General features: G+C 41.5%; 1 protein-coding gene and 1 long non-coding RNA gene across 3 annotated transcripts in view; one reads left to right on the top strand and one right to left on the bottom strand.

Annotated features, from left to right (window-relative positions):
• The window catches only part of LOC109499867, a 44,084-nt gene extending 34,418 nt beyond the window's left edge, over positions 1–9,666 (top strand). The window contains exons 2-3 of one of the 2 annotated variants that reach the window (XR_002157414.3): positions 585–1,058; positions 8,785–9,666. This is a non-coding gene — a long non-coding RNA (uncharacterized LOC109499867). Of the gene's footprint in view, positions 1–584; positions 1,072–8,784 lie in introns of those variants that run through there. The other variant, XR_006598207.1, reaches the window with a different exon arrangement.
• SLC35F1 (solute carrier family 35 member F1) overlaps positions 1–15,972 on the bottom strand; it is a 408,535-nt gene that overhangs the window by 47,356 nt on the left and 345,207 nt on the right. The window contains exon 4 of the mRNA XM_011282636.4: positions 3,426–3,585. Within this exon, the coding sequence (XP_011280938.2) occupies positions 3,426–3,585 (160 nt within the window). The remainder of the gene's footprint in view (positions 1–3,425; positions 3,586–15,972) is intronic.

Here is a 15,972-nt window from a genome sequence, read left to right as displayed (position 1 = left end):
GAATAAGAAAGCTTTCTTTGCACAGTTAGGAGGATTAAATGAGATAATGCATGGGAAAGTGGCTGGCACCAAAAAAATTGTCACTGTCCCTTGATTGTGTTCAATTAGCGAGCTCCTTGAAAATATTTTCTCGGGGCGCCTGGGTGGCTCAGTCGGTTAAGCGGCCGACTTCGGCTCAGGTCATGATCTCGCGGTCCATAAGTTCGAACCCCATGTCAGGCTCTGTGCTGACAGCTCAGAGCCTGGAGCCTGTTTCAGATTCTGTGTCTCCCTCTCTCTGGCCCTCCCCCATTCATGCTCTGTCTCTCTCTGTGTCAAAAATAAATAAACGTAAAAAAAAAAAAAAAGAAAATATTTTCTCTTCCTTGAAATCACTCTAAAATTCGGGCTAGTAATAAGAAAACAAAATGTTGTTGTATGTATCTAACGGCTTTAATAAATGAACTAAAAGGTGCAATAAATGTCTTATGGTAGAAAGATGATATTTTGAAGAGCAAGACATATATTTTGTAAAAGGGAGCTACTTTAATTGGGTTTTATCTTAATCTTATGACTTTCTAACCTTCCCTTCCCACTTTGCGCAGCACACTGCCGGCCGCAAGGCCGAGCCTCCAATGCCACGGACTGGGGATACCTTCTCTCCACTTCCGTCTGCCGTGGGCAAACTTGCCGGCCAAGCTTCCTGAGAAGCACGGTTCCTGGCACATCATTGTGCGCCCTGACAGTTACAGTTCACATCTGGAGAGCCTGCTGCCATCTGAGAAGATTCCTTTAGCAAAGCTTAAATCAAAATGAGGGATTCCTGGGTAGCTGATGAAGAAACAGTCTAACAAGGGGATTCGAACAATTATTTCAATTATAATGAAGTGAAGTCAAGGTAACTTTGAACAGGCCATTATCATTGTGCTTGAGGAAAGAATTTTCAAAATCCCAAGCTAAGGTGAACCACAGCTTCAGCAATACAAAAAGGATTGAGACGGACATTCTCTTTTCCTATGAAAAGCTCTCGATAGAGTGATGGCAATTTATATTGCGCTGAACGCCCGATTGAAGTTCTGGTGAGTGACTCAAGTATTTTGGTAAAGTTTGTCCCTGGCTAATAACATTGAATCAATTCTACCATAAAGGTGAAAACAAATGGGATACTTTGCATAATGATGCACACCAATTTTAAGATTATATTGTCCTTCAAACTAGTGTGTCTTTTTCTTCTTTCAAAATATTTTATATGGTGGCTTACATTGCTGCCTAATTTATTTTGTAAAATAAACCCTTGGATCCTGTATTTGGGCTGCCCTTAGAACATCATATCATCTACTTGGGCACCATTACTTCAGCCGAGAAGGTACTCCAAGATGATAAATCTTAATTCTGTTAACATGAGCACTTCACATGTCACAAAAAGGATGATGCTGTAAGTCTTCTACAGGTGAAACCCACTCTAGTGTGTTTGAGTTACTCTGCACTGTTTTAAGAATCACTACTTTTGGGGCGCCTGGGTGGTTCAATCAGTTAAGCTCCAGACTCTTGGTTTCAGTTCGAGTCATGATCTCACAGTTTTGTGAGTTTGAGCCCCACATTGGGCTCCGCGCTGGCAGCATGGAGCTTACTTGGGATTCTCTCTCTCCCTCTCTCTGCCCCTCCCCTACTCATGCTGTCTCTGTCTCTTTCAAAATAAATAAATAACTTAATTTTTTTTTAAATAATAAAAAAATGGCTACTCTTGAAAGACCTTAAATGGACTTAACTTTCTTTTCTTTAATACTATTACTCTTTTCCTAACACCTCATCTGAAATCAAGAGAACATTTTTTCCCCCCCAGGAGTAGTGAATATCCTCTAGTGAAATCAATTTAATTTAGTTTAACATTCTGGGCTTAAACATCCAGATTTATTAGAGCAATTGTCTTTCTTGACTAGGAGATGCAAGATGATGGCTGGGGGCCAATGGCTAAGGTTCAGCAAAGCAGAATTTTCAAAATAAGGGTACATGCTTCTGCTTAGTCTATGTTTACATCCTATAAGTAAAGCTGAGAAAATGAAATTAAATTATGACTGTGGAACAACTAACCATGTTGTTTCTGACAAACATACTCTGATTGGTTCAAAGAGATTATTCGTATCAGGATCACAATGGTTATAGAGCATAAAACTGATCCTTTCATAAAACATCTATTGATATCCCATGGAACCAGTGTTTCATAGAAGAGATTCTGGGAAAAGCTGGTATACATATTTTTAGCTTACCTGTTGAGATGGGATTGATTATGTTTGTGAGGACCAAGGCTGTCTCTCTTTTGCTCTGTGTTGTATCTGTAGCTCCCAGAGATGTGGAAAAAGAAAGGAAGCCTGTCCCAGAGGTCAAGAGCCTGGGGTCCTAGACCCTGCTCTCTCATCTCTGTGACCTTGGGAACTCACTTGGCTTCCCTGTACCTTGGTGTTCTTGTGTGTCATACATAAAGCTGCCGAACAAGGTCTGTTTCAGCTGTAATGTACTATAGTGCAACTTAAAAACATAAACTGTATTTATTTCAGGCACTTCCTACAATCTAGTCTCATTACAAGAAATGCCCCAATTTTGACTATCAATTAATTCCCTAGAAGACAGGGCAAATCCAAGAACTATAGAAATGTAAATACTTTCTATCCCATTCTTGATGTTAAAAAAGGAGGTTATTTTTCATGTCCCCTAAAACCTTATGTAGCATAAGAATTTTGTACATTTTAAAGAACTGCAATGCTTTAAAAAGGGTTCTCTGGAAACCATCCTGGATCAGGGATCCCCATCAGATTCATAGTAATTTGATGAGTAAATCTTGAAGCTTTATCTTGCAGGTCTATAAGCTGTGATTGATAACCACAAATCCTCCCTCACCCCAAACAAATAAACAAAAAACCATGCACAATGAGACTAAATTTAGCTCTCCCCCATAAAAATATGACGTATTCCTAATCTAGTCTTCAAACTTCTAATACCCACTCTTAACTTATATATCAACCTCCACCCAATGGTTTGAAAGCTCAGTCTTTCTCTGACATGAGAAAGAAAGAGTTGGAGGGTGAGGTGTGGGGAAGGCTCCAGTGACCCACTGACACTATTTCTAACCAGCTGGTTTGGGCCAGCCAGCAATGGCCTGCAAAATATCCCCCATATAGGTCCTGACTCAACTTTAAATACCATCTGAATGTTTCTGAATACATGTAAAAAGGGCAGAATATCTGTATTTTGCTTCCTTCATTCACTCAAGAAACATGGATTAAGCACCTCCCATGTGTCATTGTTTGAGGTGTCGAGGAACAAACATGAATAAGATACAGGCACTGAGAAGACCAGGTTCCTAGTTTCTACCCCACCATGAACATTCTGTGTCTTGCTTTGGCCTTACCCACATAAGCACGTAACATGGTGAACACCTAGAAACTCACCTGCTCCCTGATGCCTTCCCACAAGCACATCCGCTCCTGCCATGCAGCCCATTCCCAGGATGCAGACAAAGATGCCGAGGAAATGCACAGCCTTGTACCGGATCAGCAGGAAGAACCAGGAGAGCAAAATCACCACCGGGATCACAAAACAGTCCAAGAGCTATAGGGAAGGAGGGAGGTAAACAATAAGCGGAGGTTCAGGGGGAAGCCTTCCACATAATAAAGAAAAATCACTTAGCCCTGTAGAAAGGCTATTTCCCCTGAACCTCGGTTTCTGTGTAGACCCAGAACTGCTTCGGTTAGAACAGACTCTGAAACAAGCACAAACTAGCTTTACTTAAACATCCTCCAAGCTTGGATGGAAAAGGGAGAAGGCCAGTGGATAAGACAGGTTGGTGGTGGAGAGTCGCCTGCCCTTACAGGGTCAGGGCAGCTCTGTCTCCCATTTTCCTCAGCGCCCGGACTCCACCAGAACCCCTTACTTGAGAGAGAGGACACTGAGCCATTTTAGATGGTTCCACTATTTTAAGAGTAAATCTGGGAATGGGAGGTAAGGGGGCAGAGGTCTTATCATGTTTTATAAATTAGTAGAATTTAGACAACGGTTGAACTTAATTTCTCCCCGAAACTATCTCCTCGCTACTTGTAAATTTGTTCTAAATACAAATATTACTCTCAAGTTTACAAAGACTTTAAAAAATACCATAGTAAAAAAAGAGTAAAGAGAGTGAGAGAGGGAAGAGTAAAGAGAGTGAGAGAGGGAAGGATAAACAGAGTGTAGAAAAAAAAAAAATCTTTGATTTCATTTCTTACGTATTTTGTGCTAATAACGAGATTCCATGTGACATGGAAACCTCAGGACTTGGTAGAGAGCTGGCCCCAATCTTGCAGCAAGTTAATGTGGTGCAATGAGAAGACCCTTGTGCCCGGAGTCAGGAGATTTCAGTTTGAGTCCCAGAGCCCTACTTACAGTAGTGTGACCGTAGGCAAATCACAAGCTCAGGAAGCCTCAGTGTCCTGCCAGTATAATGAAGATAATAATCCACTGACTTCCCCCAAAGATCCCTGTGAAGCTCTGACATAATACATGAGAAAACATTTTGTTGAGCTACAAGGGCATCAATGCTGGTCTATCACGGTTCTTCCCAACACGTGCTCTTGGCTCCACAGAATGGGTTATTTCTCCTACACTCTGGTAAGATACAGTGACCTTTGGATAACCCATGTGAGGCAGGGTCTCCACTAGACAAACTGTATCTCATAGGACTTCAAACTCCATGTACCGAACGAGAAATTGGTGATTCTGGCCCACTGCTGGGTACTGCTCCTCTGCTAGAATCCTAGACAAGTAACTCTACCACCCAGCAGTCGACACAGGGCAGTGATCCCTGTACGCCTCCGCTCTAACTGCCTGCATCCTGTTGGCCACCAAGTTCTGTCAATTCCATCTTCTAAACATCTCTCAAATCCATTCATGCCACCCTCTCCCATTTTTGCCACCTGGACTAAGCTTGTATCCTTTCTTACTCAGAATAAGCCCCTCCCAGGGGCGCCTGGGTGGCGCAGTCGGTTAAGCGTCCGACTTCAGCCAGGTCACAATCTCGCGGTCTGTGAGTTCGAGCCCCGCGTCGGGCTCTGGGCTGATGGCTCAGAGCCTGGAGCCTGTTTCCGATTCTGTGTCTCCTTCTCTCTCTGCCCCTCCCCCGTTCATGCTCTATCTCTCTCTGTCCCAAAAATAAATAAAAAACGTTGAAAAAATTAAAAAAAAAAAAAAAAGAATAAGCCCCTCCTTCCTGCTTCAGGGTCTTCAATCATGCATTCTTCATCTGGAATGTCCCACTCAATTCCCGAACTCCCGCTTCATTGCCCTTCAGGCCTGCACTTACATACTGCCTTCTCAAGAGAGCCTCTCAGGTCCCCAGGCTAGGTCAGGACCATCGATGCTTTCCTTATATCCTGTACTTTTCCTTTATAGTGTCAATTGCAATAATACTTAATGAGCACAGAATTATTGGCACAATGTCTAACTTCCCCACGTGTCCAGAGGTCTATGAAAGCAGGACTGCATTCTCATTAGTCAGACCCTGCTGTGTTCATGAGAAGTATCCAATGATAGTGACTGAACAAGTGCATACGGTATTTTTAATGATCAATAATACCCAAAATTCATGAAAGGATGAAAAATCTTTGCGTGTTTGCAAAGCATCCCTGACCATCGGCATGACTTTTTGGCTCTGTAAAGCAGCCAGCACTCAGAATCCCTTCTATCCCAAAAGATTTTGCGGTCTGGCAGACCCTCAAGCTTCTCTGTGCAGCAGTTTCCTTTGCAACAAAAGCAATCAGAATTGTAAGCTGTCCCTGGGGGTGCTGTGAGATAAGGTGATGGAGGGCCACGTGGATGCGATGGCTGGGGGCTGAGTCTAGAGGTCACCGCATTCCCGGAGGAACTCTGTATCAGGGTGGCGGCTGATAGGATTGCACTACAGCTGGAGTTGCTCAATGCACAGTTAATTAGCAAGTTAATGATCCTACTTGATATGGTAAAATGCTCTGAGGCAGTTTAGTACAACTGGCCTCAAATGCCATTTAAGTATATTAGGACATTTGAGTTTGCCAGTGAAAACTGTTCACTGGGTGTAAAACAGTTGGTGTTTTGTTTTAAAAATTAGAAATGATTGAATCGACAGTTGAAATATTTAGCTACATACTCTATAATTTGGATTTCACTGTCTAGCTGGAAGCCCTTGGTTAGTGGAGCTGAAGACCTCTATTCCTGAATTACTATTTACAATTTTTTTTTAATGTTTATTTACTTATTTTGAGAGAGAAAGATAGAGAATGAGCAGGAAAGAGGGAGAGGGAGAGGGAGACAGAGAATCCCAAGCAGTCTCTGCAATGTCAGTGCAGAGCCTGATGCAGGGCTCGAACTCACAAACCGTGAGTTCATGACCTGAGTCAAAATCAAGAGTCAGGTGCTTAACCAACAGAGCCACCCAGGCACCCCTTCATTTGTGAATTATTAAAAGGCAAACCAAGTCATCATTCAGTCTTTGGGGAGGACTGAGTGAGCCTTTTTGGTTCTCAATGTCATTAGAAACCCCACAGTACAGAAGTGCTGGGGTATTGCCTCAACAGATTTAGTTGAAAAATCCTTATTTGTACACGTCACATGGTCCTACGCATGGAGAAGACATTTAAAAGGAAGGGGAAAAGATAATGAAAGGTACAATTTAAGCCAGGGCTTCTAGAACATTCATCTAGGGAAGTTTAGTGCCCAGCATACAGTAGGGATCAACAATGGGTGGCTGAATGAATTAATGAATGGACAGACACTTGTTATCACTGTCAGAAAGGACAGTGTATAATTATAACTGTATAATTCAGGCTGCTGCTGCCATTTTGGGTGGGGCAGTGTATTTTGTAGGATTGTCCCTTGCTCTCTGCAGGGCATTTAGTATCACTGGGCACTGGCCACTAAAAAATGCTCATGCACATTTACAAGTGCCCTTCAGTTTAGAGTCATCTTGACCCCTCCACCCCTTTTATTTAAAAGCTGGAGACTCAGAGGTTTCAGGAGATGAAGTGATGTGCTCGAGGTCACTCAAACTATTGGTACCAGTGGGAGTTCTGTTTTTTTTTCTTAAACAGTATTTAAAAACTTTTTTTTAAATGTTTATTTATTTTTGAGAGAGAGACAGAGACAGATCATGAGCAGGGGAGAGGCAGAGAGAGAGGGAGACACAGAATCTGAAACAGGCTCCAGGCTCTGAGCTGTCAGCAAGGAGCTGGACGCGGGGCTTGAACTCACAAACCGTGAGATCATGACCTGAAGCCAAAGTCAGACGCTTAACCAACTGAGCCACACAGGTGCCCCACAAAACAATATTTTAATAAAGGTCAATGACAGAAATTGTTACAGGTAGAGGTCTTATCACTGTGTCTGTAACTACAGAAACAAACATTTGGGAGCTTCTATTAGTAAACAGGCTATTACTCTGCAGTGATTTTCGGCTCCAGCCTTTCCCCTGTGGTCATATAGCATGAACCATACTGACAAAATCATTTTCCAATAGTTTTCGGGTAGCTTAACTACTCAGCGAAGTGGTTGTTGGAGTAATAAAAGAGAAAAGCATGATAATAGATACTGCTAGAGATGGGGACTGTTAAAAAAGACAAAAACCCTTCCGATTCTGTCATGAACCTTTAGTAGATTTACTTTCTTTGCATACATTTCTATATCCAAAAAGAAATGATAAAATATCAACACCAAAAAAATGAACAAATGAATACTATTTCGTAATTATCTTTTCCCCTTTTCTGTTTATTTTTTTTTTAAGTTTTTATTGAAATCCCAGTTAGTTAAGGTATAGTGTAATGTTAGATTCAGGTATACAATATAGTGATTCAACACTTGCTTACAACACCTGGTGCGCATCACAACAGGTGCACTCCTTAATCCCTATCACCTATTTAACCCATCCTGCAGCCCCCTCCCCTTTGGTCATCATCAGTTTTCTATAGTTAAGTCTGCTTCCGGATTGGCCTCTCCCTTCTCTCTCTCTCTTTTGTTTCCCCTTTGCTTATTGTTTCATTTCTTAAACTTCACGTATGAGTGAAATCATATGGTATTTGTATTTGTCCGATTGACCTCTTTCACTTAGCACTATATTCTCTAGCTCCTTCCGTGTCATCGCAAATGGCAAGATTGCATTCTTCCTATGCTCTGAAAAGTCTCAAAAAAATTAAGAATACGTTGGAAAGAAAAGTGCTCATTACAACCTCAGATTTACCTCTTTTCTCTCCTAAAGATTTAAATAATTCTTCCATGTCATTAGTCTTTATCTGCCAGAGAGGTGTCCAATACCAAATGACCTGATTTTATTGATGGTGGCACTGAGGCACACCATGCTTAATGGCCAGGGCACATTCTCTGAAGCCAAGGTGATGGCTCCAGGATTATTATGTGAACTTGGTAGCTTTTAATAACATTTAGAGTAGGTTGTATTAAGTTTATACTTACAGTTTGCAAAACACATTATTTTTACTTTATCTCTAAAACAGCACTTTAAGGGAGTTACGATTATACCTATTTTATGGGTAAGGACACTGAGCCTCCAATAATAAAGCAAGTTAGTGCCAGACTTGAAGCTAAAATACTAGTCCCTGGACTTCTAGTCTCCACAGAGTTCAAGTGCAGCTTCCAAAAGTTATTTAATAATAAAAGAGGTCTGTATTGGTGGTGCTTTAAGATAATAGAAGTCGACATTAAATAACATTACTTTTTTTTTTTTAAGTAATTTGGAGAATCGCAGCTTCATTTAACTTTTTGCTCCTCTCTCTCCCTCCCTGTCTTTTCTAGCTTCAGCCAATTTCTTACCACTGGATCTTCCTCTGCAGTCTTCAATCACATTTAGTTATGCTCTTTCCTAAACACACACACACACACACACACACACACACACACACACACATATCCCAATCCCCTCATCTTACCAATACCCACTCAAGCTTTTCTCTTCCTTTCTGTGCTAACTCCATTTGCCAGCATTCCCCAGACCACCTTGATCTGGCTTCAGATACACTCCATCTGGTTTTCATGTTCACTCATAAGTCCCTCCCCTCCTCCAACATGGTCACTCCTCTCTTACCGTATTTTGCTCCACCATCTATCTCACTCGGAACCTGGGATTTAGTAGATGCTGAATAATGTTCGCTGAATGAAACCTACTGAACTTTCTCTGGCCTTACTCTGTCTCTAATTCTACTGCTCCCACGATTTTCTCGCCTGTCATTCCACCGATGTTATTAAATTTATTTCTTGTACAAAATATGGATTTTGCCCCTTCAACTTTACTCAATGTGTACTGATGCCTGTATCTGTGAGTATATTTGGTTGATGTGTGTCTATGTCTCTATAATGTCTTTGTGAGTAAATTCAAGTGGTAGGACTCGGAGCCACTACATAACTGGACTAGTTGAGGCTGACTGGTACTTGGATGATCGTGATAATACATCTCTGACTTACACAGAAATGCACTGCATAATCACCAGCACGGAATTATAAGGTTGTGATGGTTAAATGTAACTGTGTTACACGACTCTCAAGATCAATGCAAGGTGATTAAATAACGAAAAGAATATAAATCCTCCCCTTGACATATCTCAGAACCATGCAAAGTCCAACAACCTCACTTGTGATATGACATCATAGTAGCCTGCCAATCATGTACCTATCCTTGGATTGCTGCATCCTCTCTCTCTCTCTCTCTCTCTCTCTAGTTCTCTCTCACATTTATGCAGTTGTTACTGCTAATGAAACAACTAGACAAGATGTTTCCTACTGGCTGATGAAGTAATTCAGTTTTGTTAGACTGAGTCCAGAAAAATGTGCTCAATTTTAACTTAGCTAATCTTTCTTAGGCAGATATACTGGAGGAAATGGCCATCAAGCCATGGACCCTGTCTCGGGGGTCCTTCTAGCAAGGGACAGTCCTTACCAATCCAGAAAGCAGACAGAAATGAAATACTTGGATGACAGTTTTTTCCTCCTTTTCCTTTCCTATTAAGGCATAATAACCCCACCAAGTGGTAAAAGCCCCTATTGGATATTGAATTAGCTGTTTCCTCTTTGGGGTGAAGGAAGAAGGAATGGAGAAAAAGGAGAGTTATCTTCCATTCTCTCAATGTTTGGAAGGGAATGGATATCCCCCTTGGCTTGGGTGGTTTCATGGGGAAAACAGGAGTCCCTCTACCTTCCTTCAATACCATGTTTGGTTTTGCTGATACATATACATATACATATACATATACATATACATATACATATACATATACATATACATTTATGTAAAAGTTCATTTCTTGATTAAAGATCTACATATCATATTATCAGTCATAAAATCTTTAAATCTCTGGAAGGAGAAAAGCAGAATCTATAAGAATAAGACATTAACAATGGTCATCTTGGATAAGATAACTGAATCATCACAACCCATCACCCAAATTCTCTGTGGTTTCCAAATTTCCTCTCTTGAGCATATACTGCTTTCAAAATATATACAACAACACATGCTATGAGAGTGTAAAAAATCTACAAGAGTCAGATCAGTCTTTTTCAAGGGAAGCAGATGGTTTGTAAAAAAATTAAAACAAAACAAAAAACCGCTACCCAACTGCTCCCATTCCAGTAGAGCATAATGAGGAGGTGATCTCATCCCTCTTTTCTAATTGTCTGCCAAAAACAGACTCCTCCGCCCGGCCTTCGGCTCCTCATTAGCGCTCCCCTCCGGCTATTCACAGGGAAAAAGCTCCCCTCACACGGCCCAGCTGTCAGAGGCTAAACCTGAGGCAACTAGTAGGTGATTCCAGGAAAAAGAACATTTCCCTACTTTCCCTTCCTCTGCTTCTAATTGGCAATTCTCCCGAGTTGCTAAAAGTGATATGTATTATAAATTCATCTCCGGTGAGTAAAACTGAAGCATTAACAGGGAAGGATCTTAAAAAAAGACAATCTTCAGTATCACAGACACAACAAAAGTCCTTCTCTGGCAGACAGTCCAGCTGAAGAGAGTGGAATATAATTTGGGAAATGCACATTCACACGCAATCAAGAACCATTGTAATTCAGGGGCCTGGACATGTACCCATCCTAGAGGCATTTGAAAATCCAATTGGAATATCTTTCATCAGGAACAGACTTTTCTGGTAGACACTCGCACTCCCTCTACCTCTCCAGATTTTTTTCCCTCTCAGAGTTATTCTTTTCCTGACACCTCCACCCCCATCAACCCTATACCTTAGGACTTAATGTTTTGATTTTATTGTCTTAAAATACTCATGGTGGATGGAGTCATGCTTCCATCATGTTGCCCAAGAGAGCCAGACTAATAAAATGTGTCATTGTGCTGATTGTATGACAGCCATTTTCCAGGAAATGTCCTATTTCTAGAACTTAAAAAAAAAGATTTTCACCATACTTTTTCTTGCGTCTTCTGGTAAGGATTTAAACGTGTGAATTTTTTGTCTTCTTATGCCAGCCCATCAGAACTTCCTAGTTGTTAAAATATATTCACTTAGCTTTTGGGGCTTCAACTCTCAAAATAAAAAAAGAATGAAAGGAAAAAAAGACACTATCATGCATTGAAAATCTGGGGCAAGTACCTTGAAATCTAGGTGACCACTGGAAGACAGATAATTAGGAGACACATACTCTCCAGCTCGGCTGCAAAGAAATCTGCCTCAGGTGACTGAAGAGCTGTCCCAGAAGACAAATTCCTTCTGGGTGAGCATCACTGGCACTTTCATCAGGTTTAAGAACAAGCTCTGATTATCAGTAAACTGGATTTTAGAAGTAGAAAGAAGGAATTCACACTTACTGAATGTCTACCACACAACAGGCAGAATGCTAGGCTCTTGCTCCTTCCACCTTACAGATGATAAAACAGAGTATTAAAGATAACAGGTAAGTGACTTTAGGTCACACAGTGGTTAAGTGTCAAAGCCAGAGGTGATCCCAGGTCTGCCGCCCTTCTTGTACAAAGTAAGTGTAAGCAGTCAAGGTCCAGGTGGGGTAGAGACTATATAGGATCCAGTGATAACAACATTGGTCTAGGCTGGGTCACTCTCAACTCAATCTAGCAGGCTTGGGTGCTCTTTCTACCTGTGAGAGCACTCTGGGAGAGTGAGCAGACTGTAAGGGTATTGAAAAAATTATCACTGGTTGCCTGCATCTTTTATGTTAAATAAAGTGCAGGTTACAAGACAAAGTGTACGAAAATCAGAATTGTGTCATCAGAGCGGAAACTGCTGCTTTGCCAATCATTACAGCATAAAGTATGGTTATATTTTGCTGAAACATCTACTCATCAACATCCGCTCTGTGATATGATACCTCTTCCCAGGAAGACGATCACAGACCTATTAGAATGTTTTTTTTTCCTTACATATCCAACATTTTTGTCAAAGGAAAAAAGGAATTAGGATAGTTTGGTTTTAGCGATGGGTCTTTGATACTGTGTGACTATCTTGAGTGTTTTTGGAGAAGAGGTTGCCTTAAATCAGCCGAGTACTACTAACTCGTATTTCTTATTTATCAAATTCATTGAACATAAGAACATTAACAACAACGTTACAGAAAGCACACATTTCAAAGCACATTTTGAAGGAAATGAAAGTTTTCTGATAAAATATTAATTCTACATTAATTTTGCATTACTTTTGATTCCTCTCAGCATTAAAACAGCAGGGAGAAACAATTTCAAAAGCTACAGGAGAACATCTTATACTTTTTGGACTCTATTTCTAGGTTTAACTCAACTATTCCAGGTTTTATTTAAAAAAAAGACAAAATCAGATTTTCATCACCTTCTACTCGTCACTTATTTATTGATTCAACAGATGTTTATTGAATGCCCACTGCATGTTCAGCATTGCTACAGATACTTGAGATACCACAGTGAACAAAACATTCGACATCTCTGTCCAAGCCAACAGATGCCAAGGGACATGCATTTCTTTCTTGAGGTTCACAGCCAGTGGTACTCTAGAACTTGCCTGGCCCTGAACCTTCTGTCCTCTGTTCTTGGGAACAGGACCTCCTGCTCCTCACAGAACCTTCCTTCCAGCACCTATCCCACGTCTCTCTTGATCCTTCCTCTCTGTTGGCTATTCTCCTTTGCCATATAGTGCTTTGAAATCTGTGCTGATTTCACCCTTGAGGCCCAGTTGCTCTGTAGCTATTTATTTTTCCATCTTCACAGCCAACTTCCTGAAAGATTCATCTACAGCCACTGCCTCTGGTATCTTGGCTCCATTTATTCCTCAAGATGCAGCAATACTGACACCTCTCTTCACCACGATCACCAAAGCTACACGTCACAGCCACTTTTGACTAAACCTTCTGCAGCATTTGGCATTACTGATGATTCTCCCACTGGATTCTCTCCTCTCTTGATTTTGATTTTATCTGTCCTTTTTTTTTTTTTTTTTTTTTTTGTTCTCCTGCCTCTCTGGCCCTTCTGAGTTTTTTTCTGGACTCATTTTGTTCTCTTTGTCCTTCAGAGTTGTCATGTCTGAGGGCTCAGCCCTTGGCACTCTCCTTTTCACATTCTATATATGCCAGTCTTTGGCTGTCACCCACCTCTTACTTCCTTCCCTGCCAAACGTCTTGCAAACAGTTGCATTCAGCCACTGCTTTCATCTCTCTCAACATCATTCAACCACTCAGTGCAATCTGGGTTCTGTTCCCCAAGCACCATCAAAATCGCTCAAAAATATACTCCCTGTTTTTGAACCCTACACAGACATTTTAGCACGTACTTTGCTTAGTGCAGCATCTGACACTTCCTCCTGCTGATGGCCTTACCTGCCAAGCTCCCTGTCCATCACTTCATCTTTCTGAGACTCCTTAATGAGTTCCTGGTCTATGGGTTCCCAGATCGACTCCTGTTTCTCATATGTTGTGCTTTCAGGACTTTGCCATAGCGTGCCTTCTCATCTCTCCACACTAACCCTGAGTGATGTCTGTTACGAAGGAAGTCTGTTATGGCGTTAAAAGTCGTCTCGATGCTGATAACTTCCAAATCTACATCTCAAATCTGGACCCTTCTCTTAAGCTCCAGAGTCTGCTGATCTGCTGTGGATGTACCAAAAATACCTATAGCTCAGCATGGCTCAAACATAACTCATGTCTTTGTCTCCAAACTGTCCCTCCTCATATGTTCTTTCCTTGGCAAATGGGACCACTCGAGACTTAGTTGCTCAGGTCACAAACCTGAACCCTGATATCTAGGGGCCACTCTTTCCCTCTTGAAACACTTCCTTGACTTGCTTCCAGGGTCTAACATAGTTCTCCTCTTGCCTCTCCTTAGCCTATTTTCCCCACAGTCTCTGAGTGTTGGCATGTCCCAGGGCTCAGCTTTCAGTTTCTTTCTCTTTTCCATTTATACTCATCCCATTGGTGATGTAATCAAACTGTAACTTTCAGCACCATTTCTGTGCAAGTGATTCCAAATTAACAATCCCAGCTCTCACCTCTCCCCTGGACTCCAGATACATATCCCCAGCCACCTATACCAAGGTTTGCCTAGATGTCTAACAGGAAGCTCAAACCTATGTGGCCAAAGCAGAACCTTCATTTTCTGCTCCACATCTGCTCTTCTCCCATTTTCCTCATTTCACCGCATGGCACACTCCAGTGGCTCAGGCCAATAACTAAGGAATCATTCCTGACTTTTCTTTTTCTTTCAACCTTCCCCCACACAAATACTCAGAAATCCTATTGGCTTTATCTTATAAATGTATCCGACAACCTCAAGCCACCTCCAGTTGGCGCCTGGCTTCAAGTCAACACATCTTTCAGTGAGCGGCCTCCTCACTGTCTAAACAATACCACTCTTGTTCCCATACGGTCAACTCTCCATGAGCAGCCAGAGCCACAATGATCTAAAAATACCAATTAGGCTGTATCAATCCCCTGCTCTATACATTTTAATGATTTTCCTTAGGACAAATCCAGGCTGCTTTTCTTGATCTCATGTAATAGCCTAATATAATATAATATAATATAATATAATATAATATAATATATACTAGCCTTATGCTATCTAGCTCCTACCTCCTTCCTCAGTGTCATCATTTTCTTCCAGTAACTTCATCCACTCTTTATGTGTCTTGAACATGCCATTCTCAGGGCCTTCACCCTTATGCTGTCCCTTTGCTTAGAACTCTCTTCCTCATACCTTTGCACATCTTACTCCCTCACGTTCTGATGGGAGAGAAAGAAACTCAAAACTAACTGTAACTTGGAAGGGAAACTTCATGAGGGTAAAAACATGATCTTCTTCATGCTATATGTCTAGAGCCATATAAAGATATATATAATACATGCTTGATAAACATTTGCTGAGCACATGGGTGAATAAAACATGGATTGATCTTTCCTCACTCACACATCAAATAAGTCACCAAGTTCTGTCTTCTTAGCCACCTAAATTTCTCTGGAACCTCTTTCCTTGCCTTATCCTGTCCGCCCCTTTCTTATCAGGCCATGCAAATAAACTTTCTGAACTACAAATTTTGTCATGTCATTACTACTCTAGAAACTCCCAGGAATAAGCCCAACCCCCTTTGTGACTTATGTGGTTTAGAAGTCCCTTTGTGGTCTGTCACCAGCTGCCCCTTCATTCTCTTCTTTTTTTTTTTTTCTTCAACATTTATTTATTTATTTTGGGACAGAGAGAGACAGAGCATGAACGGGGGAGGGGCAGAGAGAGAGGGAGACACAGAATCGGAAACAGGCTCCAGGCTCTGAGCCATCAGCCCAGAGCCTGACGAGGGGCTCGAACTCACGGACCGCGAGATCGTGACCTGGCTGAGGTTGGATGCTTAACCGACTGCGCCACCCAGGCGCTCCATTCTCTTCTTTGACCATCCCCCCTTCAGACTGCATGAAGAAGCATTTGTAGTTCCTTCCTGTCATGGTCCTTCTCGATTCATAGTTCCTTCCCGCTGTTCCTTCTGGTTGGAGTTCCTATGTCCATCTGTCTCA

This window comes from Felis catus, chromosome B2, assembly GCF_018350175.1.
Source record: "Felis catus isolate Fca126 chromosome B2, F.catus_Fca126_mat1.0, whole genome shotgun sequence".
Classification (NCBI taxonomy): domain Eukaryota; kingdom Metazoa; phylum Chordata; class Mammalia; order Carnivora; family Felidae; genus Felis; species Felis catus.
This window is presented reverse-complemented; position numbering and strand designations above follow the sequence as displayed.